Consider the following 25801-nt stretch of genomic DNA (forward strand, 5'->3'; position numbering starts at 1 on the left):
GCTCGTCTGGAGAGCATGGAAGTGCTGCCGACGGCCACAGGCAAAGCCCAAAGGCCCCCGTCCCACACAGCTCTCTGGCCTGAGACCCAAACACCAACGTGAGAGCCGCCCACCAGCCCGGCACGGCAGTCAACACCTCCGGCAGGAGCCTGAGTCCTGGGCCCACCACTCAGTGCAGTGACGCCAGGCAGGGCGTGCCACCCAAACCAGCCTTGGTCTCCATGAGCGAGCGTGGGGGGAACACCAGCTCCCACCTCACACACGTGTGTGACGAGGCCCCACTAGGTGCTGAGCCTAAAGCTGGTGGTAAATGCTCAAAAAGCACTGGCTGTTGCTACAACTGTGGCTGTCTGTCCCCAAAGGGGCAGGGAAAACGTGCAGGCCGAGGTTCTGGCGACAAGGTCTCAGGCAGAGGAAGTGGGCCCGCGTGCCCGGAGCCCGGCCCGCCTTCCCACGCCCCGTACCGGTGACAGTCAGGTGGGTGCTGGCAGTGACGCTGGTGACCACATTGGTGGCGGTGCACTCCCACTCCCCGTGGTCCTCCTTACTCAGGGCGCGGAACTGCAGGCTCCCGCTGGGCAGGGCACTGTGCTTGCTTCTGCTGGGCTTCCCTACCTTGGCCAAACACAGGGGCGGGAGGAGGGGCAGGGAAGAAGAGAAGCCACCAACACTCAGGGGTCCAGGAAGGACGGGCGGCGCCGGGCCCAAGCCCGCAGCCCTCCCTACCCCCCCGCACCAAGAGTCCCCGTCGCTGCTCAGCCCCCGCCCGGTCGGAACGGCGCCGTTCCCAGGCCGTGCCCCTACCGCGCTCCCCGGGAGCCCCGGAGCCCAGAGGTACCTTCCTCCACGTGATGACAGGGAAGGGGTCCCCGGCGGCAGCGCAGGGGATGAGCAGCTCCCGGCCGGCCTCTTGCCTGTACTCCCAGCCTGGTAGCACCGTAAAGTACGGGGGGTCCTAGGAGAGCGCGGCAAGGCTGTGATGTCGGGCATTTCAGGCGCCCACCGCCCGCGTGGAGGCGGCCCGCAGCCCCGGCCTCACCTTCAGGACGAGCCTCGCGGGGGAAGACTGGCCCATGGTCCCCAGGGTGTTGTAAGGCACACAGGTGTAAGTGCCAAGAGCCTCCTCTGTGGCCTCCTCGATTCGGATGGAGCCGTCCTCCATCAGGGTCCAGCCCAGGTTCTGCTGGGGCACAGACAGCGCAGGGGAGCTGGGGTCAGGAGCCGGTGCTCGGCCCGGGCCCCTCAGCCAGACCTGAGCCGCTCCTCCGTGCACAGGCTGCGGGAGCGGGGGCGTCTCGCGATGCGAGAACGGCCAGGCCCTGCTGGACTCGACCCACGGGAAATGGCTCTTTGCTCTCCCAAAATCCTGGGGGGAGGGGAAGGGCCCTGGCGGGAACCAGATCCCCAGAGGTAGCACCTCAGGGCTGGGGGCCTCCCGCGACCGGCACATGGCCCTCCGGCACCTTCTCAACCTGCAGGGGGCGGCCGTCCTTGTTCCACTTGACCACGGTGGCCGGTGGCTCTGCGTCCACGGGGCAGCGGATGTAGCCGTGAATTCCCACAGGCACATAGATCACGGGGGGCATGTTGAGGACGCGGGCTGGGTCTGCAGGGCCGGGGGTGTGGGGAGGGAAGCAGAGGTGAGAAGGCGGGGCGGGGCTGGGGGCGAGCCACCCCGCAGCCCAGGGCCCCCCACTCGGCGCAGTGCCAGGTCGGCCCAGCGGGGACCACGAGATGGTAAAGCCCACCCCCCGGGCTGACCGCCCAGAGGTCACAGCAACCGTCCTGTGTGTCCAGCCCTGCATCCTTAAGAACACCCGTGTGAATGCATGGAGGCACCGCTGCTCCTGCCTGCCTGCAGCTCCCCCCCGACACCTCTGCCCGGAGACGCGACAGCCGCCGGGACTCATAGGACAGCAGCGTCCCTCCCAAGTCTCTGCGGGACCCCAAGCCCTTCCTCGCCCCACGTCCTCTGCGGACGGCGACCAGGGGCGGAACCACAAGGCTGCTTTTCTGCTCTGCCTTGGTTTCCCATCTGTGCAGGTGGGGTGCAGAGTCAGCCACGGAGCCACTGGAAGTTTCTCGGGAGAGCAGGAGCAGCAGTCCTGTGATGTGGGTGAGTCATCCCCTCCGAGGCTCCCCAGGTTCTCCCCGAGGGCCATGGAGGAGAAGGATCCAGAACTCCCCGGGAGGCGGTGGGGATGAATGGGCGGCTCTGTTAGCGTCTGGAGCCCTTCAGAGAAGAGCATTACATAAATACCAGGCCGAAATATATATTTAGACATATCTTCCTACTTTTGTATGGTAGATTTTTTTTTCTCCTCCAAGGTTTTCAAAGGGTTTATGAATGGGAAATACTCTGAACACTGCTTTTTAGCGGAAATAAAGATCCTTGTCTCACCCACCTGAAAACCTCACCCCCCAGGTTCTCTTTGAAGGCAGGAAAGAGGTAAAAAACGACAAGTGGGAGTGGGTGATGGTGCCAGAGGGAGACAGGGAAACGCTTCCCTCAGCAGACACGGCCACAGCCTGGAGGACGGGAGCCTTGGTCCTGGTGGATCATCGTCCTTTGGAGACCACCCCTGCTGGCCCTCCCCCTCCGCCATTGCCCGCTCCGTGCCCGGGTGACACAGGCAGAGGGGTTCCGCTCCACAAGGAGCCTGCCCTGCCCTTGGCACCTTCACAGCCTGGGCACACAGGCAGGAACTCATCAAAGCTTTTTCTCTCCTGGGTGGGACAGGCCTGCGGTTCTGGGTCACACAGCTTTCCTTAGGCCTCACAGCTCTTAGGAACTCGGGGCTCATAAGACAGCAGCTGAGAGTCGTCCTCGGCTGTGAACAGCAGAGAGGAAGCCTCTGCCCCCACCAGCAGCATCACTACATGAGGGAGTGAGGTCGGGACTCGGGGGGCCCACCACCGGGCCCATGCTCAGCCCGTCTCCCGGGGTCACCAGCTGTTCTAATGTCCTCAGCTCAGATGCCACCTCTGGGCCACGCCTCTCCAGATGGTCATACTCTCGCCCGCCCCTCCGTGCTGTGGGAGGGAGTGGTTCTTGCACATGAGCCCTTGTGTGATGGACAGCCTGTCACCTACCACGTCAAGAGGGGCCTTTATTGTCAAAGTGACAGAGTCATCCTCCAATCAGGAGGAAGAGATTAGCCCTCGGCACTCATCCTCTCCCCGACTCGAGACCAGCAAGCTGAATGATGCTGCACAGAAGCCCTCGGTCGTTCCGGCCCAAGAGCAGCCCCTTCCCCTGGGTCTCGGGCAGCCCTGGAAGGTGCGGTAGGGAAGCCGCCAGGGGCCCGGTGCTGGGGAAGCAGATTAGTCGCCCCAGAGAGGATCTGTCCCCCTTGCCCACCCAGCAGGGGAGCAGAGAGCGGCAGGAGAGCTACCCCACTGGGTCTGAGCTACATGCCCTCAGATACTGAGAAAAAAACACCTCGTTCAAGGTGCAGACAGAGGAGCTGGCCAGCACCGGAATGAGGACAGTGTCCAGAAGGCCCGCCTGTCCCTAAGCCCAACCGGGGCGAGGCTGACGGAATGCATTAGTGGACACGGGCGGCCGTGCGGCCTGGAGAAGAGCCTGGCGGGGGCTCGATTCACCTCCGCTGACCAGCCCGGGTCAGGCCGCCTCCCGCGCTGTCCCGTCCCCGCCTCGGCCCCTCCTCCGCCCACATTGCCTCCACGCAGCCCTCCAGCCCCCCGTGTGGCCAGCGTGGCCTGAGCCTGCCCCACTCACACTGCACGGTCAGGTACGCCGAGGCCGAGGGCGAGCGTCCCAGGCTGTTGCTGGGGACGCAGGTATACTTCCCCGCGTCCTCAGGCTTCACCCGGAAGATGATCAGGGTCCCGTCGATCAGGATCCGCACCCTCAGCTTCAGATCGCTGCAGGGACACAGAACACAGGACACAATGGCAGGGGGGTGGGGGCAGGCGTCTTCCATTCAACGCTGGGACAACATGCCAGCGAGTCCTCCACACGGCTGAGGAGGGGGCAGGCGCCCTCTGCACACACACTGGCCTCAGCATGAGGGACACGCGGACCGGATGCCCCCAACCCCTGCCAGCTCCCAGAGCCCAAGGGCAGCCCCTGCTCGGAAGCTTCACCCCGAGGGGGCCTGGCTGGGCCCCAAGGGAAGAGCGGGCACTCACTTCTGGAAGTAGACATTCTCGTCCTGCCAGTACCAGGTGTAGGTAAGGTTGCCGGGATAGGCCTCTGCCCGGCAGGTGAGCAGAGCATCCTGGGATATGTTGACAGTGATGTTCTCAGGAGGGGAGACGATGAAGGGAGGTCCTGGGGGGACAGGAACAAGCATGACCTCTCCTGGTGGGGGTGGGGTGGGGGGGGCACAGCACTGGGCTCCCAGGAGGCTCCGACCCTCAGGAAGGGGCACCCCAAGCCCTGGGAAGGACAGCGGGGAAGGCACTGGTCCAGGAGCTGGCAGCGCAACCAAGCAGTTGTCATGGAGACGCATCCAGCTGCTGCCTGTGCTCAGGTTCTTCCTCTCCCTGCAGGTCCCAGGGATGCAAGGGGTCCGGAGGTGTGGCCGTGTGCTCCCAGCCCGCTGTAGACGCCCGCCCCATGCACAGCCCCTCTGTAAACCCGGCTTCCGAGCAGCCAGCTAACCCCTACACAGGCGTGCGCGCACACGCGCGCACACACACGCACACACACACCCCACACCCCACACCCCCCCCCCGCAAGGAGAAAGGAACCGCCTCGCCTCTAGAGGAGTAAGAGGTTGCGGGCTGACCGGATGAGGGTGGCGGGCGGGTCGGGGAAGGGGAGGGGAGGAGTGGAGCTCCAGCAGCCCTGGTGGTGCGCACCTTCCAGACAGGCCTGAGTCGCAGAAGCAGCGCGCAGCCGCCACCCCACCCCTCGAGCAGGACGGAGGCCGCCCCCGCTGGGGGCTTCGGGGCCCCAGGCAAGGCAGGCCGGCACCTCAGGTGCTGACCCCACAGACACCAGCCCCACCAAACGCCCTCCGTGTTATTTAACCCTCTGGGGTTGGACGGAATTCCTATCTTTATTGACTGATGCCATCATCGGAGGGTGGAAGCCTGAGAGAGGGCTCCTCCCCCGGGGAAGGAGGAGGCCCAGCGGGACGCCTTCTGGACACTCAGAGAAAGCAGAAACCCACTCGGCATGGCGCCTCCCGCCACCTCACGGGAGGGCCACCGCAGGCCACCAAGGAGCCCCACGATATGGAGAGGAGCTCCCACCACCCCCAGCTGAGCCACGCATGCCCTGGGAAGAACCCCCCAAGCTCAGTGGGGCCGGAACTCCCTGCCAGAGGCCCAGGGCGTAGAGGCCAGATCGCTCTCACCTTGGACGAGCAGGTGGGTGGTGTGGATGGCCTCTCCCTGGATGCTGTACGCGCGGCAGGTGTAGGCACCTCTGTCCTCCCGACTGACCGACGTCACCGTCAGGCTGCCGTCACTCACCTGGGGCCGAGGAGAGTCGGGCTCAGCTCCCAGCCCTGGGCCCGCCAACTCCACCCCAAGTGGAAGTGGCCTGGGGCCCATGCACCTGGGGACACGGAAGCAGGCTTCTCCCTCCGAGGACACGGGTGCCAGCCGCTCCGCCTGCCGCCTCCAGCCCCACCTGCGCCTCCGCGAGCGTGAACTGTCACGGGGATGGAGGCGCAGGGCAAGGAGAAGTGGGTGCAGCGGCCGCAGCAGACCCACACTCACCTGGTACTTGCCGTTGGCGCCTAGCAGCATCTCCTCCTTCAGCCAGGTGACAATGGGCTTCGGGTTCCCAAAAGCTGTGCAGGTCATGGTGACACTGCTGCCCTCCTTGGCCTCGATGTACTGGGGGGGTGTTTCTGTAAAGGTGGGAGGAGCTGCAAGAGACCCAAGGCGCGGGGTGGGGTCAGCCAGCGGCCCTGAACACAGCGAGGGCCCTGCGCTGGGCCACCCCACGAGGCTGGCGCCCTCCAGGAGGTGGGAGGTGACACAGGTGACAGGCCCTGCCTTGTGGTTGGGGGGGACCTGGAGCTCAGAGTCAGTGTGGCTGGATCCCAAGTCTAAACTTTCCCCATTGCATACACCTAATTCTCAATAAAGGACTGTTTGTCCAGTACCCACAGGCGCCCCATGCTCAGCACCAGGGATGCGGCAATAAACGAGGCACCCGTCACCCCACAATCATCCAGACACCCCTCCTTCTATAACCCCAGCCCAGCCAGGCCCACAGTTCTGGGACATTTGCCATCTGAGCCCTGTCAGGCCTAGCACGGATCACAAGCCAGGTGACAAAGAATCACCCAGGCTCTGCAGCGACAATCCCCCACCTTCCCCGCAGCTGCCTTGGGGACCAGGCAGGACAGCCCAGTCCACAGGCTACTCACTTCCGAATTCTCAAAGACTGTGCCACACTGTCCCCCAGCACCTGCCTCGGGCTTCTGACTAAAATCCCATCGGTACGAATAACACACTCTGTCTCGCCTGTCTGAGCTGCCTATAGAAGCCACCTGATCAACCCCAACTCCCTGGCTGAACATTCGGGGTCTTCTGGAGCTGGGGGCACTGATGACACCAGCCTAGGGTCCACAGCACCGGGCTCAAGGCTCCAAGTTTAAGTCCAGCTGCCACTCGCTCTGTAACCCTGGGCTCAGCCGCTCTGGGCTCTACCTAAACCCCAGTTTACCACAAGACCAGTGGCAGGAATTAGCGAGGTAAAGTCCGTGAAAGGAGCTGGTAAAACGTAAACACGCGAAATGGTGGTCATTCTGTCACCACTGTCATCACCGTCAGCTGCCCAGGGCTGCTGAGGCCCCGACGAGAAGCTGTGAGAGAGGTCTCCTCGGAGGCTGCCCTGCCCCAGGCCCAGGACACGCCGGGGGTCGCGGCCACCCACCACCTGCCACCAGCCTCACCTCCTGTTGCACACCCCTCAACTCTGCTCTGACACAACAGCCTTCCCATCTTCCTACACGTGCCAAGGACTTCCATTCCTGGGGGCTCTGCGTCGGCCATCCCCCCTCCTGGGCTGTACCCACATCTCACCCTTTCGGTGCCTGCTGGCCTTTGCTAAAATGCCACCTCTGCCTCGCCTGGTCAGCCGGTCTAGGAAGGCACCTGCTGCATTCCTGTCTCCTCAGACTGTTTAAAGCACTTACGACCAAGTCTCCTGAGAGCAGAGATTTCCAAGAATCCCACTATGTGCCCAGCTTTTAGCGCAGTTCCTGGCATGTAGTAGAGTCTCAACAAACATGGGTTGAACAGATGGATGAATGCAATGAAAGAGCCACACACCTGCACGCATGCGCACACACACACACAACAGACCAACACAAATGCAAACACAAAACCGAAGACAAGACCATGGCGAGACGGCTTTCTTCGACGATCTCCCCACCCCTCCGCTGAGCGTGGCCACAAAGGGGGCACAGGAGTGAGGACTGGGTGACCAGGAAGCAGGCTTCATCACGCACGACACATCCTTGAGAAGGTCCATCCTCACCCAACGTCTAATACACCAAAAGTGATGGTAAAACTTATTCCAAGTCCTTGCAGAGGGAACCTGGCATCCGAACCCCAGGCCCCTCCTGGCCTAGCCGTGCGCTTACCCCAGCAGAGCCCTCCCGCCACGCCTGCCCTTGAATTCCAGCTCACACAGCCGTGGCCTCTGTTACCTCTGTGTCACACTTAAAGAAAAGATAATATGGTGAATTACATCCTGAAGTGACAAATTAATTACTAATTACATAATCACTTTACTATTTAGGTGCTAATCAGGAAAGCACTTTGAACAATTTCGAGTTTTCCGGAAAATAATGGTTTGACTCCCGATTATTTACTGGATTAGGTGTGAGCTTACCAGCTGCATTTCTAGGCTTAATTCTTTTTCACAAATGCCCTATAATTAATCGTGCACGTTAGAAATAGGCTGGCCCCTCCTCCAAGCAATTCATCGACCTAAAGCAAGGTTTGACTCTGGCTTTCCAGGTATTTTATAAGCAATAAAAAAATAATTGGGCTTGTTTCCTCCCAACTGGTCTTCGAGAAAACACAGAAGGAGAATAAGACAATCTGTGATTCTAATTTTTCATTTTCCAAAGGTGATCCCAGTCAGAAATGCCTGACATTAAATATTCTAGTTTGGAAGCAACGCAACGTGGGTGCTCCAAACGCTTTCCTTCGATAATGGAAGTATTTACGCGGGAAGGAACCTCAGAATGCAGGAGGAAGAAAGGGTGAGATCGCTTACGTTGGGAGGTGCCTGTGGTGTCCACCCTTTGAGAGGGAGGCCCCTGGTGAGGGAAAGCATCCGATGATGAGCCCCAGTGCTAAAGCCTGACCCTTCGGACGAACAACCTGCCAGGTTGCCTAAATGCGCCGGCTCTCCTTCCTCTGGGCCTCCAGGCATACTGTTCCCTCCGCCCTGGAACACCCTTCCCGCCTCCTGCCCCCGCACCTGGCAGACTCCTCCTCCCCGAAGGGTCTCTGCCCAGGGCTCATTGCCTCAGAGAAGCCCTCCATCCCTCACGCTCCCAAAGCCCATACTGCAATTCTCTCTGGACCTGACTGCCTCCTGACGTGTCCTTCAGAGCTGGGTCTGGGTCACACCCACTGCGTTTCCCCATAGCCTGCCAAGTGGATATTCAGAAACGTGTGTTGAATGGGTGATCGTGGGTGTATTCCTGAGGGCTCTCCGACCACCACAGGCCACCTCTCCCAACCTGAGGCGCCTCCTGTGCTATCCGACTTCATCTTTTTCTCCCTTAAGGAGGAGGATAACCAGCATCCTGCACACAATGACCCCGCGCAGCCAACCCTCCAGGCGCGGTGCCAGACATCTTCGCCCACAGCGTTTCCCTTAATCTTCACAATAGCCCTACAAACAGGCTCTGTTCTTGGAAACACAAAAGGGAAGCTCAGAGAAGTGATATGGGTGCCAGGGATCAGACAGCTAACGCAGTGGATGCGTGAAATAAACCGAGTCTCATCGGGCCGCGTTCCGTGCCGGTCCATCCGAGCAATGAGGAATTCCCAGCCATGAACTCCCCCTGGTGCAGACGGAGCCCGAGCTCTAACAGGACACACGACTCTGGACGAAGCTCTGCGTCCCGGCTCGGAGTGTCTGCGCATGCCTGCTTCTCTGTTCACTGGACCGGACCCAGCAGTGATGTGAGGGGAGGAGGTGGGGCTGCAGGAGGCGTCGGCCCGCCTCGGGAAAGGGCACAAGAAAGCAAGCAGCGTGGGGCTCTTGGCTCGGTGCTCGTCAGGGATGCTGTCAGCAGCAGGTTTACCTTCCTAATTATGTTCTGCTTGGGCTAATATTAAGCCGAGTTTTCATTCTGGGCACATACAACAGCTGGCATCGAAAAGGGATGACTCAAAAACTCGCGGGTGGTGGGGACAGCCCAACCAAGATTTAAATAAGCCTCCAATCGGTCTCTGGGGACTGACCAGCAGGAGCGCCTGCATCCAGGGGCTCAGGCAGCCTGGACCACTGACCCAGGGCCACCGTCCCTAAGTTCGCTTTCCAGAGACCAGTGCTCTGGCTAAAATACTCTGTTCTTCCAGGGCCCTGGATGGGTTTTCAAGGCGGAAGGAGCACGGCCTGACCTGACCCCACAAGGCAGGGACCCTCGAGGCTCAGAGAAACTTGCAACCCAGGCAAGCGCCCATTGCTCTCTCCCGACCGCGGCACCCAGGGTCACAGACATCACACCCAGAAAGAGGCAAGCAGTGAGGGGCGCATCCAAAGCACACACACTGTGGACACCTCAATAACCAACGCAGCGTCTGCAACACGCGGCGGCTGAACACGTCGGCTCATAAACTGAAGCAAGAGTAACTGTATGGTCAGAAAAACAAATCAAAGGGCTTCCCTGGTGGCGCAGTGGTTGAGAGTCCGCCTGCCGATGCAGGGGACACGGGTTCGTGCCCCGGTCTGGGAGGATCCCACATGCCGCGGAGCGGCTGGGCCCGTGAGCCATGGCCGCTGAGCCTGCGCATCCAGAGCCTGTGCTCCGCAACGGGAGAGGCCACAACAGTGAGAGGCCCGCGTACCAAAAAAAAAAAGAAAGAAAAAAGAAAAACAAATCAAAGCAAAAACCCTGCTCCACCGTGGGGACCACTTCTCCTTCCACTTTCTCCCGGTTCCAGCGCCCCCTGGCTCCTCCGGAATGTCCCCTCCCAAGCGAGGGCTCCCAAGGGCACAGGGGACCCTCGGTGCAGGGGAACCCCGGAGCCCTGGGAAGCACGGCACAGCACGAGGCCCGTCACCCTTCACCTGGGCAGTAAGTACCCGCGGGCATCAGAAGGCGCCCTCCGGACCGGGACCAGCAGGACCCCCGCCCGGCCCTGGGTGTGCTCTGTTGCTGCGGATCATCCAGCGTAGAGACTAGCGCCCAACGGTTACTGAGAGGAATGGACTAAAGGAAGGCTGTAACGGGGAGATGCCCGGAGAGGATCTTCCTGCGGCTGCTCCCGAGTCCGTCCCGCAGATCCACAACCCTACCGGTTTCGGATGCCGGTTTCCACCTCCCTGCACTGGGCTCTGACGACCCCGCCGGCGGCAAGCGCCCTGGTGCCGGGAGCTGCCAGGCCTGTGCGCCCATGGCCCCCAGGGGCTCCAGGACGAGCGAGGGGGCCTGGGGCGCCCAGCCCGGGGGCGCGCAAAGGAAGCGCACACGCACGCACCACATATGCAAGCTCACTCGCACGCACGCATGCTCACACGCCTGCGTGCACTCATGCAAGCACGCACCACGCACGTCTGCCTGCTCACTCGCACGCACGCACTCTCATGCCTGCACGCAGAAACGCACCACGCACAGGCCGCGCGCGCGCGCACGCACGCACCGTGGACGGTGAGGTGCACCCAGCTGCCGTTGTGGAAGGTGTCGTACTGCTGGTCCAGCAGAAGCACCTTGCACTCGTACCAGCCCTGGTCCTCGGCGCGCACCTGCTCCAGCCGCAGGGACGCCTTGTCGTGGAGGCTCGCGCGGCCTGTGGAAAGGGGACAAAGTGGGTCAGGGCCGCGCAGAGCACCCTTGTGACCCCAGCCCGCCGCCGGGCAGGCCCAGAGCAGGGCGGCCCCGAGAGCCCCAGCCTCGCTGCCCGCCAGCTGCACCGAGAAAGCCTCAGTTCCCTGCAACTTCCCGTTCTCTTGGGGCCAAGGAAAGGCAGAAGGGATACGGAGCTGGCGGGAAGGGGGCCAGAGAGCCAGAAGAGGAGGAGCGGGACCCCGCCCCAGCAGGTCCCCGTGGCTGCCACGCCCAGCACCCCTATGTTGGGCAGAGAAGAGGCCGCTGGGGACAGGGTGCCGGCGTCCCCTCCTAGTCCTGTCATGGAGGCCAGAGAGCAGAGCGTTCATCCAGCCAGAGCCCAGGTTCCAAGTCTGGCCGCAGGGCCTGTAGCCCGAGAATGAGGAGCGGCTGGCAGGCAAGCAAAGACCCGAGCCGCCCTCCCTAACTCCATTCCCTTCCCCAGAGCAGCCCTCGGGGTCCCCCCTCCGCTCACTCTCCACTCAGGCCCACTCCTCGCCCCAGTGTCACGACCTCCTGTGCTTTCCTCCTTGTCTCCTCGGTAATGGCAATCTGCCTACAAACCAGTCAAAACCAACCAGGGCCGGAGAGACACAGACACAGAAGGACAGAAAGGAAAATAGAAGCTGAGAAAAATTCAATGCAGACCTCAGAAATCAGAGGTAAAGATAAAAGCTGTGTCCCACCAGTTTCCTCTCTTCCTTTAAACCCCAACACACGCGCATGCGTACACACACAAGCCCACGTGCAACCCTCGCACAGGCACACACGCCCCTCACTCACACCGCCCCACGCCCTCCTCCCTGGCAGGCAGGCCCTGACAGTGACTCAGTGAGGCCACCGCTGGCAGGAGTAATTGCAGAGCAAGACAGCATTGGGGCCAGGAGGAGGGAGGCCGGAGGACGAGGCAGCGAGTGGAGCAGGCGCCCGGACACTTCCTCACACTCAGGACGGGATGAAGCCCCAACTTCAGAGCCAGAGGGAGGGAGTGGGCAAAGCCAGACAGCAAACCCCGCGGCCGCCATGGCTCTGACGCAGCTGCTGCTGCCGAGCCAGCCACCCTCCCGCCGGCCTCCTTTCCCACGCATCGGGCTCCTGGCCTCCCTTCTCCTCCTCCGGCCTTGCCCCCTGCGGCCCAGCGGGGCTGTGCAGGAAGCTCTGTGTCTGCCCCACATCCGTGTCCCTCTCCTCACACCACTTAATTAAAACCTACCAGAGTGCAAAGGATGGGAGGACAGAGACAGCGACTGGAAAAGAGAGATAAGAGGCCCGTCGGAAAAGACAAGACGCCACGAGACACAGGCAGGAGGGACGGTGCGGGGGCCCCGGAGCCAGGCGGGAAGGCCTTACCTGCATACTCAGGGTCCACGTGGGGTGGGTAGTAGCCAAACTTGATGAAGATGGGTATGGGCACCCCGAACTTGAACCACTCCACGACATAGGGCGGGGGCTGCCCCGTCACCGGGTGGACCACGTCGCATCGCAGGACCACGCTCTCGCCGGCCCTCGCGGTCACAAACTCGGGCTCCTCTCGCAGGCCGTGGGCACCTATTGGGACAGCCACACGGGGAGACAGGGAAGGAGGTGAAAGGAGATCCCGCCCGGGCCCCGCAGAGGCCACCCCTGTCCTGCCAACCCCAAAGAGCGGAGCCCGACCGCGCCCTCCCCCATGACACCCCCGCCAACTCTGAGGAGCGTGGCCACTGAAAAGGTGGAGGGGCCTCGGCCCCTCTGTGGACACCATGGCCTGGGCGCTGCAGCGGGTGAACATGGGACGTCTTCCTGCACCAGGATGCTTCCCACTGGAGCCTGGCAGGAGCTGCAGAGCCAGCCGTCCTCCCATGCCCCGCCCCCAGCTCAGCCTGATGTTCACAGCACAAAACAAGAGTGCTCCATGCAGGAGCGGGGAATCCCGAACAGGCTGAGCAGAGGCTGCTCACGGCATCACCAGAGGGAAAACCCCGGGGGCACGAGCTGGCCTTTCTGCCCCTCCTCCCTCTGAGGGGGCGGGAGGGGCCTCCAGGCCGCCAGTTTCCACGCCCCAAGCCTATCAGGCTGCGAAGCCCCAGACATCACCATTAAGACCGCAGGAGGCTAGGGACGCAGGAGGGGGGACCCTGAGGCTGCTAACCTCAGCCAGCTAAGGGGAACATCCCCACCTCCGGCAGAGGACGAGGCGCACGGCTGGACAGGGCTCAGCCACCCTCCCGAAAGGGACTGGAAGGGACGGGAGGTGCGGCGGGAGAGGCTCCCCAGCAGCCCCACCCCCAGCCGCAGAGAGAAGCGGTTAACCCAGGCTCCGCCCCGAGGCCTGCAACGCCACCTCCAGCCCAAAGGCACCTTGTCCAGCTCCCTTCCAAGTGAAAGAGGCCCCTCCCGCTGCCTTCCCTCCAGTACCCACACCACCGCCCAGAGCCCAGCCCTTCCACCCTGCCCCTCCCCTCCAGTCCCGGCTGGGACCCTCCAGGCAGCACCAGGGACAGCAGCTGCTCCGCGGAGGCTCCCAGCCGGGGACGCCCAGGAGAGTAGCCCCTGTCCTCCGCGTGCCTCTGGGCCTGATTCTGACCACACCTCCCACCCCTGGCGGCTCCTGCCCCGCTCCTCTCGTCCGTCTCTCCTTCGTGTCTCTGTGTCTTTCTGACTCTCTGGCTGGCTCTGGCTCCTCCTCCAACGTCTGTCTCGCTGTGTCTCTTGTCACTTTCTCTCTAGCTCCCCGCTACATGGGTTGATCTGTCTACCTGCCTGTCTCTCCCCACCTCCCCGTTTATATGTCTCTGTCAGCGCGTGTGTGTGTTGGAGGGGTCTGTGGGGTTCTGTTCGCCTGTGCCGGGGAAGGGGTTTTGCTTTTCCACTGCCCGGTCTCCGTGGTGCGCTCTGCCTCCATCTCTCTGGGTCTGTGTCTCTGTCTGTCTCTCCTTTTCGCCCTCCCGCTCCAGCTCCCTCTCCTCCTGCAAATTGCGGAAGGAGGAGGAGGCAACCCTTCCAGACGCTGATTGGCCACCGGTGACATCACTGTTTTCTAGAGAAAGAGCGAAGATCACAGAGTATTTTTGGGGCAGAGCAGACTGTTGCCCTCACCTGCCTGAGGCCCCAGCCGGTTTCCCAACCCTCCCAGCCCTGCTTTAGGCTAACTTTGAATTACAGCCCCTCAGGGAAAGCGCAGCAGGCACCCCACCCCCACCCCAGGGGCACCAGGTGGGGACAGAGCCCGCCTCGCAGCACCCGGGCACAAAGGCTGGTCCTGGACCCTGCAGGGATGGGCAAGGAGCAGGCCGCCTGAGCAAGCAGGGAAAGCAGCGCGTGTGCACGCGTGTGTGCGTGTGTGTACATGTATGCATGCACGTGTGAGTGTGTAGACTTTGGAGGAGAAGAAGAGAGGAAATACAGGAACCAGGGTAAGAGGGGGGGCTCCTCCCGGGGTCCGTCACCTGGGGGCCAGAGGGCTCCACAGAAGGGGCTCCTTCCCAGGCTCTGGCCCCAGCGCCTGGGGCAGGGGGCAGGGTCGCTTGCCCCCCCCTCACAGCGAAGGCTCTGGAGGCTCTGGCGGGGTGAGGGTCTGCACCTGGGCTGCCTCATTCTCACCGCACAGCAGCGAGGCAGCCTCTTCCACACCGCCCCACCCCAGCCTGGACTCAGGGCTACGCACCCACCCCACCAAGGCCCACTCGGGCCTCAGCCCCGCCTCCATGGTTCTTCCCGAGGACCCTTCCACCAGCGGCCGGCAGCTGGGAGAGGACACGGTGAGGCCAGCAGTGCAGAGACGGGGAGCAAAGCCAAAAGGAAACCCGCTTCCCAGGAAGAAGGCCGGGGCGGGGCGGGGGGGAGGCTCTGCCCCAGCTCCCACGCTCAGACCAGCCCTCCTGGCTTTCTGAGTCCTAAAATATTTATCAGCTTCCCTCATCTCCTCAACACACACACACACACACACGCACACACACACACGCACAGCGTGTGCTCTCACTCCATCACCCACGAGCACTTCCCCCTCAGCCTGAGCCTTTCTGAGCCAAGCATGTCTAATAAAACACTTTCTCCAGAAAAGCTCACTGCAAAAAAAAAGTAAACATTGCTGGCAGCAGAGAAGGAAGAGGGGCTTGATGGAGGAGAGACATGATCTCAACCCTAGGAGGACACGACCCAAGTCGAAGAGTGAACGAGAGTCCAGGGGCAAGAATGGAGACAGATGGTCAGGGTGCGAACAGACAGAGACAGAGAGACAAACAGACAGAGAGAGCTCAGAGGCACACAGGACTCAGCCTGGGACACAGAGACACAGGCCTTCAGAGGACCCAGAGCCGAAGGGGGACAGAAGGGAGGCCGTTAGTCCGGGAGCAGCAGGCTGCTCACGGCTGGCTGGCTCAGAAGGGAGCAGGGAGGAGCGGGGAGGGGGAGACGGGGATGGGTGGTGACCTGAGGGGGAGGGCTGCAGGAGGGGGAGGCCCCACACCCCTCCCCACCACAGAAGCCTGCAGCAGCCGAGGGACAAGGCCGCGAGCCTCAAAGGGACGCTGGCATCTGCTGGGTGAGCACCGCAGGGGTGGAACGTGTCCTGGATGCCACACACCCCTTTCTGAGAAGGCAGGACACAGCTGTACCCGGAGCAGCAGAGCGAATTTGCATCTCGGGGACACACCCTGGTGGGCAGAGAGGGCAACGGAGGACGCGGTGCCCCTGTGGTCTGGCTGACCTTTCCGAAAGCCCACTGGGGACAAACCGCCTGCTCTCTGGGCCAGGTGGTGCCCGGCGGGTAGCCGGGTCCAGGGCTGCCACTGGATCCCCTGTGAGCACAGGACCACGGGGCATCCAGGGCCTGGCACGCCCCCCCCCCAAGCTGGGGCTCTTCCACAGGCGGGGCTGGGGGAGGAGAGGTGCCAGGACCGGAAGGTCTGACGGCGGGGAGAGCCAGCCACCAGGCAAACCCGGCTTCCTCTAGGCCGCTCCTACATACCAGGCCCGTGCTGGGTCTCAGCGCTGGCCGACAGGCGTACTACCATCTCCATCTCACAGGTGAGCAGGCTGGGGGCCCCCTGGCTGGCTCAGCCGCCCGCCGGGCAGCAGGTCGGAGCAGGTTCCAGCTGCCATGTCTCCCCTTGGCCCGGCCACAGGCCCAGGGACCAAGGACGAAGGCCCCTCCCGCGCCGACCCAAGAAGCAGCCCCTCCCCTCCGCTGAGTCAGGCCAGCCCCTCCACACCACACACTCTGGACGGGTTCTCACAGCCAGAGCTCTGCAGCCCCGGACCCAAGCAGGACGGCGGGGTGCGCCTGGGTCAGAAGGCAGCTGCGGGCACTGAGCTGAGCCCCCCCCAACCTGGGACCCGGGAGCTCGGCTGGGTGTGGCGGCGGCGCCAGCCTCCTCCTCTGTGAGTACAAGTCCTCAGGGAGCCTCCCCTCCTCCACCCACCCCCCCACGCCCCCGTCCCCATCCCCCTCGGGCACCAGGCTCCCAAACCACAGGCCTGTTGTCTAATAATACCAGCGCCAGCCACCACCTCCATCTGCCAGCCTAAAAATAATCCCTGCTGAGTCCAAAAAAGGCACAGCCCCCAACAGTCCCCCAGTCCCTCCTCCCTGACACACCAGGGGGTTCCAGGAGATTCCAGGGAGCTTGTGATCAGGCTCCCCCGGAACAGCACCCACCCCCTACCCGGGGGGTGGAGAGCCAAAGGCTTGCACGAGGAAAGCGGAGGACAGACATACCACCCAAAGCCAAGTGTGAGATGGAGGAACGGCTGTGTCCACGTCAGGCCACACCCTGGTTGTCCTTTCCAGAAGGCAGGTGGGCCAGAGGGCACCGGGACAGCCTGCCTCCGGCCGGGACCTCCACCCCTACCTGGGCAGATCCTCGGAGAGGTCCCCACCTTCTGCGGTCTCCCCAGTGCTGTCCTCACGGCCCTTCGGCCCCCACTCCCCATCAAACTCTCAGGGCCCAAGTCAAAGGTCAGTTGAGCCCAGCCTGGCCCTGGCTGGGAACCTTCCCATTTTCTCTCGAGGCCCTGGGGGAGGGGCAGGATCTGCAGGCCCCCTCCTCCGTGGGCGCCTCTCCACCCTAACCCTCCTGGCCCAGGAAGCCCGAGAGGCAGCAACGACGCTATTAGCAGCCTTAATTTGCTCTGGGCTAGATTGTATTTCCAAGAGCCTTTCCCCAGGAGCCACTGGCAGGAAGCAGTCAGCAATCCAACCTCCGCTCTGCCCCTGCAGCGCCTCCTCCATGGACAGACCCAGCGACACCCACCCTGCCCGCCTGCTGGGCGGGTGCAGGCCTGGTCCAAGTGCCCGCGAGCCGGGAGAGCCCTCGGGTAAGGCGCCAGGTGGGCACGAGTAAGCGGGGATCGAAGCCCGTGTCTGCTCATAGTGAAGCGTCAGCACTCTCTACTCAGCAGCCAGAAAACGGGACAGCGGCTCCCCTCGTAACGTGTGTGCAAGTTACCTGCCACAGCCTGTGGCCGGGCCTGGACCAGGAGGGAGCTCGGGGGCGGGGCGGGGTAGAGGGTCGGGCTGAGAGCAGCACCGAGTCCCCTCCCTTCCAGGAGGCCAGGCAGGCTGGCTGAGACCGCGCTCAGTCTGGCCCACGAGGAATTGCTCTCTGAAACCTTCATGGACGCCCTGACTCTGCTCACCGGTCTTCTGCTTATTCACGCAAGAGAGAACAGAAAAGCAGGAAGATTCCTAAGAAAAATAGGTCAGCTGCCTCGGGCAGGCTGGGCTCCCCCCGATGGGCAGGGCCAGGCTACGAGCTGCCTGTGCGCCCGGCTCCCCAGGGACCCAGCCCCTTCTCCACCCAGGAGTCTGGGCTACTGAGCAGCCGAGGCCAGAGCCCACCTTACAAGACAGACCCGACTTCTGCGTCCCCGGGGCTCTGCCCGTGTGTGTCCCCACTGAGGCTTTCTCTCGGGGAGAGTTCAGGCATCCTTCGACCAGCCCCTGGGCTGAGCCTCCAACTTTGGGAGCTTCTGGGCTGCCCAGACTCAGGTGTGGAGCAGGGGGCAGGGAAAGTCAGGCATCTGCTCCAAGTCTAGCCTCACTGCCACCCACGGCCATCAACACTCAGACGGGAGTGATGCCCCCCCTCGTTCCTAGAGTCTGCTGCATTCACGTGCACATGCAAACACACAGCTGCACACACAGCGTGCACACACGCACATGTGCACGCACACACGCGCGCGTGTGCAGTCACCTCCAGCAGCTTGCGCCAGTGACAGCTCTTTCCACAGTTCAGACCCACTCTCACACAAGCTGCTTTACCCATCCTCGGGCGCAGACAGGAGAGAGCTGCTCAGAGCCCAGCCTGAGGAGGCATGGGACGTGCAGGGGGACAGGAAGCCTTTCAGAGAGAAGAGAGTTTGTCCCTCTCGGGCCTCACCCCCTCGCGCCAGGTCCGCCCTCACTCCCTCAGCGCAGCAAGGCTGTGGCAGCCAGGCCTGAGGAAGGGAGATCTGAGGGAGGAGACCACAGGGCCAGGAGTTGACAGAGGGCAGCCAGAACAAGGCTGGATTCAGCACCTCCCGGTCAGGCAGCGTCTGCTCCTTGGGTAACCAGATCCCAGCTTTCTGTCTCAGAGCCCCAAACCTGAAACCACCGGCCCTGGGACCCGGCAGCTCCAGGTCCAGCACACGCCGATCTTGGGGCCAGCAGCTGAAAGCTGATTCTTCCCACACACCCCCTGCTCAACTTCTCCTGAGCGCAGCCTGCCAGACACACCCCTGCCTCTAGCGTGTGTGCTGGGGACACACACACATGCCACTTGGCCACGTCCTGAGCCAAGTCCTGCTCAGCTGAGAGGCTGCCCGTGGGTCTCGCTAGCAGCCTCCAGGCCTAAACCTCCTCCCTCCCACCTTCGCTGCCAAAGGGAGGGAGGAGGGTCAGGGCCAGGCCAAGAGTACAGGGCACTGGTCCAGCTACCAGCAGGATCTGAGTCAGAACCCACTTTCTTTGGGGACACTAGTCATGCAGGATTTGTAGTCAACAGGAGGAGGCAGCCTTGGCGGTAAAGGCCCAGGTCCTCCCCCCAGGCTTGTTCAGTCTGGGATGCAGACTCCAATAGCCATCTTCCAGGCTCTTCTGCACACCCTCCCCAACCTCTCCACTGCCCCCCCCCGGACACACGTGACTCAAGCCCATCCCTCCCTCTGTCACAACCCTTTCGCCCCTCTGCTGGAGCAGCCCCTGCTCAGCCAAACCCCAAGGCTGGCACCGCAAAGTCCCTCCCCTCAGGAATCTCCCGGAAGTCACCTCTGCCAGTCGGAGAACAGCTGAGCTCACACAGCAGCATCTGAATGCTGGCAGTGTGCAGGCAGCAGCCTCACAGGCCCGTCTCCTGCCCCCGGAGGCTGTGCGTGATGAGCTGCTTGCCTCCTGGGCTCCCTGCATCCTTCCCACAAGGCTCTGGCCACTGACAAAACTCCAGTTTTACAGATCTTTCAAAGGATTTCCAAGCAGCCCTCCACATCTCCCCGGGCAAGGCCCGCCTGGGAAACCAAACTTGGTTCCCGACAGAGGCAGCACCTGAACTTTACCCCAAGGCATTCCCAGCTCCCAATGCCCTGAATGGCTCAAGGGAAAGAAATTGAGAGGGGTGCCTGGAAGCCCCAGACAGTGAAACCATCATCATCATCATCATTTACTTACTTACTTACTGCAGAACCCTAATGTTCACAAAAACCCTACAAGCTCAGGCTGTTAACCCCCAATGAGGCAAGTGACAATCAGAGAAGCAAAGCAACGTGTCCAAGGTCACAGGCCAGCAAGTGGCCGAGCCGGACTTGAGTCCAGGTCCTGTAACTAGACCTAGGTCCTTCACCGCCACACGCAGAGCCCCTTTGGCTAAAAAGACCCCCAAGACCCACAGGGGTGGCAGGCAGGGGTTCATGTTCAGCCACCCCAGACAGAAGAAGGCAAAAGCTTCATAACCAACAACCTTCAATGCTGGGAAGTCCTTCCTTCTGTCTAGCCGCCTTGTGTGCTGCTGTAATAAAGCCCATTTTCCTTTATTCTGTGCTTAAACTTGCAAAAAATCCATCCGCCTCCCCTGAAGTCTCATCCCCTGAAGTCTCAGGCTTGGAGGCTATTTCAGAGCCTCCCTTCGGAGTCTCTTTTATTCAAAGATCCCAGCACATCCTTTTGTGCTTTCAGCCACAGTCCCATAGCAGGAACATACCAAAAACTGGAGGGGAGGAAGCTGCGGGCATCGGAAGACTACAAGGGAATGTGGGGGGGGGGGTGGTGGCTGAGGCTGGAGACAGGTTCTCAAGCGCAGCTCGAACGACCTCACACCCCACTCCACGAGCTTCTGCGGTCACTCTGGCCTCAGTTTCCCCACGTGACAAAGGGAGAGTTTTAAAACCATCCAGGTCACACACCATTTAACAAAATCACCCTTCCCTTCGCCCTCCTCTGTTTGTATTCACACACCCCCAAACAGCACGGAGACCCATTCCATACCAGAAACTTTCCCAAATCACTTCCCCTCCCCCTACACAGCCCCAGACACGGTGAGGAGAGGACCCTCCTGCGCGAGCGCGGCCGGACGCGGGGTATCCCGCTGCGGGTCCTCCAGCTGCCGCCCACTCCCGGCGGTTCTCCCCGGAAGCCATCCCTCCCGGCCCTAGGAACCTGTCCGCAGCCGGGTCGTGTCTGCGCGCTGAGCACCGTGAGCTCAGAGACCCGGCACCTCCAGGCTCCGCTCCTACTTCCATACAAGGGGCGCTCGCAGCCGTGGTGTCACACAGAGGCGCGCAGGTGGCTCTGCCGTCTCCAGAGCACAAGCCCGCGCGCTCACGCGCGCATCACCCAACGCGCGGGCTTCCCTCTGGCCTCTTCCCAGCTCAGACCGGAAAAACGGAAAGAGGAAAACCTCCCTCCGCCCGGAGACGCGGCAGTGGGGACCCCCTTCCGCCGCCCTCGCCCCCGGCCAGCTGTGCCCGGCTGCGGCGCGCTCCCGGGGAACTTTTGCCCGGCCAGTCTCAGGTGCGGCGGAGCGGGGCGTGGGCAGGGCCAGCCGAAGACAGCCGCTCCTCGCAGCCGGCGAGGGACCCCGCGCGGAACCAACTCTTCTCCTCTCGCGGGGCTCCGTGCGCCCCGCCCTGCGAGGGGACCCGACCTCCAGCTGCCAAGGCGTGTGGTCCGGAAAGACGCGAGCCGGAGCCAAGCCCCACAGCGGCTCTCCTGCGGAGCGGTGGCGCTGCGCGGGGTCCAGCGTGCCGCAGCCGCCCGAGGACCCGCAAACTCCCCGGCGGCAGAGTTCAGAAAGCCGCCGCCTTCCCAGCGCTCGCGGCGGCAGCTGCGCCCGCGAAGGGCACCGGGCGCGGCACCCGCTGTGAAGCCCTGGGGCCAAGGGTGGCAAAGTGGACCGAAGCCCGAGGCGTCCTCTCCCGACCGCCGGCAGCCCGGGCTCAGGCCCTTCCCGCCGGCCGCGGCCTCGGCCCCCGCCCTCCCCGCGGTGCTCGGAGCGCGCCCGCCGGGAGGGCGCGGGCTCGGCAGGAGGACGGGGCCGAGAGCGCCGGGAGGCGCAGGGGAGGGACGCTGCACTTCAACTCACCTTGAGCCGCAAGACCTCGGGCGCTGATCACACTTGCTATCAAAGTGGCCACATACCAAATCATAGTACTACCGCGCGCCAGCCAGGAGCCTCATCCTATCGCAAAGTGCCCCGCGCCGCCTACGCCCCGTGCCGGTGCTCCCGCGGCTCCTGCGGCTCTTGCAGCCCGGGCGGCCCGCTCCCCATCCCTCCACGGCTCCGCTCGGCTCGGCGCGTAGCCTCCCGCCCGGCGCAGCGGCACCTGCACTAGAGCCCGAGCGGAGCGCAGCCAGCGCCGAGGAGAAGCCCGGCCGCACCGCCCCAGGCCCGCCCCCGCCGTCCGCCCATTGGGCGCGGCTCGCGAACCCGGAGCCCTATTGGCTGGAACGCCTGCCCGTCGCGGCGAGGGGGGCGAGCCTATTCAAGGTGCGTTGACGTGTGGCCAGCCCAGAGCCGCAGAATCATGCGCATTGCCGGGGAGAAGGCGCTACCGCGTCTCCGCTCGGTTCTGCTCCCTGCTCCCGCTGCGTGGCAAGTTTCTGGGGGAGGGAATGTGGCTGCCGGGCCGGCTAACGGGACCCTGGAGTCTCGGGTACCCTGCAGGTCTGAGGGGTCGGCGCCCCCGCCCACCTAGTGAACCCAGCATCCGGTTTCCATCCAGCAAAAAGGCGTCCCGTGAGGACGGTGCTGATTCAGTGATGGGGAAACCCGGGAACGGCAGCCTGGGGAAGCTGGGAACGTCCTTCGCCGGAGATCTTTTCAAAGGGGTCACGCGCTACCGCCACCACCCCCCTCCCTTCCACACACGGCCACTCTTTTCTCCCCAACGCACCCCCTCCCACCCAAATGTGAGATTACGTTAAGCTCCATCCAGCCCAAAGGCAGGGGGATGACTAAAGTGACCTCTAAAAGTCGCTAAGATTTGGGGTGATTCATTGGCTCAGCTGCGGGAGAGTCACGGGCCCCGTCGGGAACACACGTGTGCACACTGCCACCCCCAGTGCGGGTCATAGTTGCTCATCACCACGAAATCTCGACTTTGAGCAGTGAAATTGTTCTTCTTCTCCTAAAAAGGCTGTCTCCCCAAGCACAAGGTTCCTCCCCCCTCCCCAACCTCCTGGGAGCCTGGCCCCATCTCAGCAGCATGAAGCTAAATAGATTTGGGGAGCAGTGTAGGGGTCTGGGATGGAGGGACCCCGGGAAAGTGGACTTCTTATTCCCTCAGTAGAGGACGGGGAGGAAACTGGAAGGTGTTCATGTTTCCCAATTCATCCCCTCCCCCAGTGCAGTTGTATTTGCAGAAGAAATAAACGAGTGTCATGGAAACATCTACTACAAACAATCCCCTCACAGGGGCGTTCTGAGGCTGCAGTGAAGACGCCTGTTTTTTCAAGGAGTGAGAGCAGTGGTGAGAGGGGCGCAGCTCCCCAGGATGGGCTGCTGCTGCAGAGGGGACACAGAGGGGCAGCAAAGGGGAGCTCACTGGCTCTAGGACATGGAGCTCAAAGGAAAAAAAAAAAAAAAACAAGAGGGAAACTTGCTTCTAAGAAAACACACACACACACACACACACACACACACACCATGCATCAAAAGTGGCCTGAACACTGGAGAAACAGCCTTCCCTGGAAGGTGAACCCTCTTAGCTCACCGCCAGCCAGGAGATGGAAAGCTGGGACCCCTCCCCAGCAGAGCAGCAAATACACTGGTAAAGTTTAGCATTTGAATGTAACCTGGAGAACCAGAATCCTGCCCTGCCCAACTGCTCCAGTCATGAGACATAACTCTGGTGATGCAGGGACAGTTCTCCCTGAGCCATCACTTTAGGGTCTCTTTCTCTGCCAAGATGCCTTTCTTGGGGATGTGAAATGAGTTGGAAGCTCTGGTCCCCCACTGAAGGGCTGATTCCCAGCCAGAGTGTCCAGGAACTAGAGCTCTGCCCTCAACATATACACGTGACCAGGGTCCTAGGGCTATGAGCCTTAAGGGATCCCTTTGCAGAACTAACGATAACAGGATTCTCTTTCTAAAGCCCCTAAGCAGCTAGCTGGCCTAAAGAGAAATGCTGGGTCCCCCAGGGCCGCCCCAGTCCCTAGCCCTTTGTAGGCATAAACATGGCAGAGGAGTGAGAAACATTCTTCTAGGGGCCTGAAGGGTAAGGAAAGGGGTGGAGCCACTCTCACCGTCATCTTGACTGTATTTGCTTGGTCATTGACTTTGTCCTACTCAGCATGGTAGTTTCTGCTAGGGAACTAAAACTGTCTGTCAGACTGAAAGGAAAAAATAAAGAGCTTAAGAGTGTGAGTTCGACTGGGAAGGGTTTCAAAAGATCTATCTGAAAAGGGGACTAAATTTCTTCTAGATAAATCTACCAGAAATGCAGCAGAACAGGGGAGTGAAGGCAGAGAGAAAAGGGAGGAAAGTTGGGATTCAAAGGGAAAAGTTAACATCATCCTCAGACATGTCTCAGTTTGGTTTCATATCAACTCAAAAGAGATGTACAATATCAGGTCCCAGTGAGGAATGAGACAATTAAGTCTTTCCCTCTTGGCACTTGGCTAATCTCGGGACCCAAGAAGGATGGGACACGTCCAGTAATGGACTCAAGGTGAGCGTGGACCCCAGCATCCAAGACAGACATGAGGGAAGGATGTAAGCCATTCCTGGGAGCAGCTCCTGGGTGTACCTGGTTAGTCATCAGTGTCTCTAATAATGCAGGTGTGTACATCAGGTAAGGGAGTAGATGTCATCCCTCCTACATTTTGGAAATACAAAATGCTAGTCTAATCAGTTCCTCCATGTAAAACCATCTAGCTACCTACCCACACATCCCCCTGGAGCCCTGAAGGACAGGTGGCTGCGGAAGCTTCAAATCTAGAAGAGGAGGGGGTACTCACTCCCTCCTCACACCCACTGAGCACGTAGGACTCAAAACCAGTTGTTCACTCACTGTCATCCCCCCTTCCTCAGTGGTCCCAGACCTCTTTGTAGAATCTAGGTGAGGATGGCCATCAGAACAGCTGCTTGTGAGGAAGAGAGTCATCTCCAAGTCCAAGTAATTTACCCCAATGAGCACCAGAGAGGGTGTTTAGTGTTTCTATAGTCAGGAACTGTATCGGTTATCTTGCCATATTAAAAAAAAAAAAAGCCATCCCAAAATGTAGCGACTTAAAGCAACAAGAGTCACTTATTTGCTCACAAATCTGCAATTTGGGCAGGGCATGGTGGGGACAGCTCTTCTCTGCTTCATACATCTGACCAACCGGGGGAGGGGAGCTGAGCGCTGGAGGCGGCTCACTCACGTGGTCAGCAAGTGATGCTGGCTGGCAGCCAGGGCTGCAGGCAAAGAACTGCAGTTATTCGCCAGGTGGGCTACTCCGCGGGATGCTTGGGCTTCCTTACAGCATGGTGGCCGGGTTCCAAGAGCTGGCATCCCAGTAGAACCAGGCAGAAGATAGACTTCCCTTTACGTCCTAGCCCTGGAAGACACATAGCATCATTTCCAATAGAGTCAAAACCCTGCCCCGATTCCAAGGCAGAGAATGTAGATCCCTACCTCTTGATAGGAGCGGTGTCCACATCCCAAAGCTCGTGGGATGTGAGGTCGTGCTGCAGCTACTTGGGAAATGATACAATTTGCCAGGAAAACAGTCTCCAAAATTCAGCCAAAACTGAACTCTAGAGGAAATCCCTAGAAAGAAAGCATTTGTAGACAGACAGTATCTAGATCTTAGAATTTTCTTGCTTGAATTCAAGCTGCCGCCACCAGCCCCAGGCACACAGGGATGTGAGCGTGACCATTACAGAAGCCTAGCCCATTTATGAAGCAACTTCTTTCACCTTGTTTTCTCTCAATATGCCAGAGACCAGTCAGCATGTTTAAAAGAACTTGGAAGGAGAGAAGAAAATAAACAAAGGAAATTGGATTTCCGAAGTATAAATATCTCATCTTAAGATCTGATGCAGGAGAAGTGGGGAAAATCTTCGCAGGATTCTAAACCTCCTTATCATAAGAATTTTCCATCTTAGCTCAAAATGCTCACAGATCTTTGCAGGCACCTGCAGCCTCTGGCCATACGTTGTTTTTCTGGACCTGAATAGCTATTCTAACAGTCCACTTTGTCCTCTCCAAAAATAAATTCCTGGAGACTTTTCTTTTTAAAACTCAAACTTCATTATGATTCTAATTTCCCAGAATATCCAGTATTCTCCTGCTCAGTTACAGTTTCCCTGAAGGCCACATCTTGGTGAGATGGAGGTGGTGACTGGCCCAGAGACAGA

The 25801-nt window shown here is 61.0% G+C and overlaps 1 protein-coding gene across 3 annotated transcripts in view; it reads right to left on the reverse strand.

Annotated features, from left to right (window-relative positions):
• The window catches only part of IGSF9B (immunoglobulin superfamily member 9B), a gene marked incomplete at both ends in the record, with an annotated part of 41472 nt that extends 19867 nt beyond the window's left edge, over positions 1-21605 (reverse strand). For all 3 annotated transcript variants that reach the window (XM_082629733.1, XM_082629732.1, XM_082629734.1), the window contains 11 exons: positions 465-615; positions 839-955; positions 1040-1180; positions 1464-1606; positions 3743-3888; positions 4156-4297; positions 5331-5448; positions 5698-5849; positions 10822-10968; positions 12357-12554; positions 21542-21605. In XM_082629733.1, the coding sequence (XP_082485859.1) occupies positions 465-615; positions 839-955; positions 1040-1180; positions 1464-1606; positions 3743-3888; positions 4156-4297; positions 5331-5448; positions 5698-5849; positions 10822-10968; positions 12357-12554; positions 21542-21605 (1519 nt within the window). The remainder of the gene's footprint in view (positions 1-464; positions 616-838; positions 956-1039; positions 1181-1463; positions 1607-3742; positions 3889-4155; positions 4298-5330; positions 5449-5697; positions 5850-10821; positions 10969-12356; positions 12555-21541) is intronic.
• Between the last annotated feature and the right edge of the window lie 4196 nt (positions 21606-25801).

Source organism: Mesoplodon mirus (genome assembly GCF_964341445.2).
Source record: "Mesoplodon mirus genome assembly, chromosome: 7".
NCBI lineage: Eukaryota > Metazoa > Chordata > Mammalia > Artiodactyla > Ziphiidae > Mesoplodon > Mesoplodon mirus.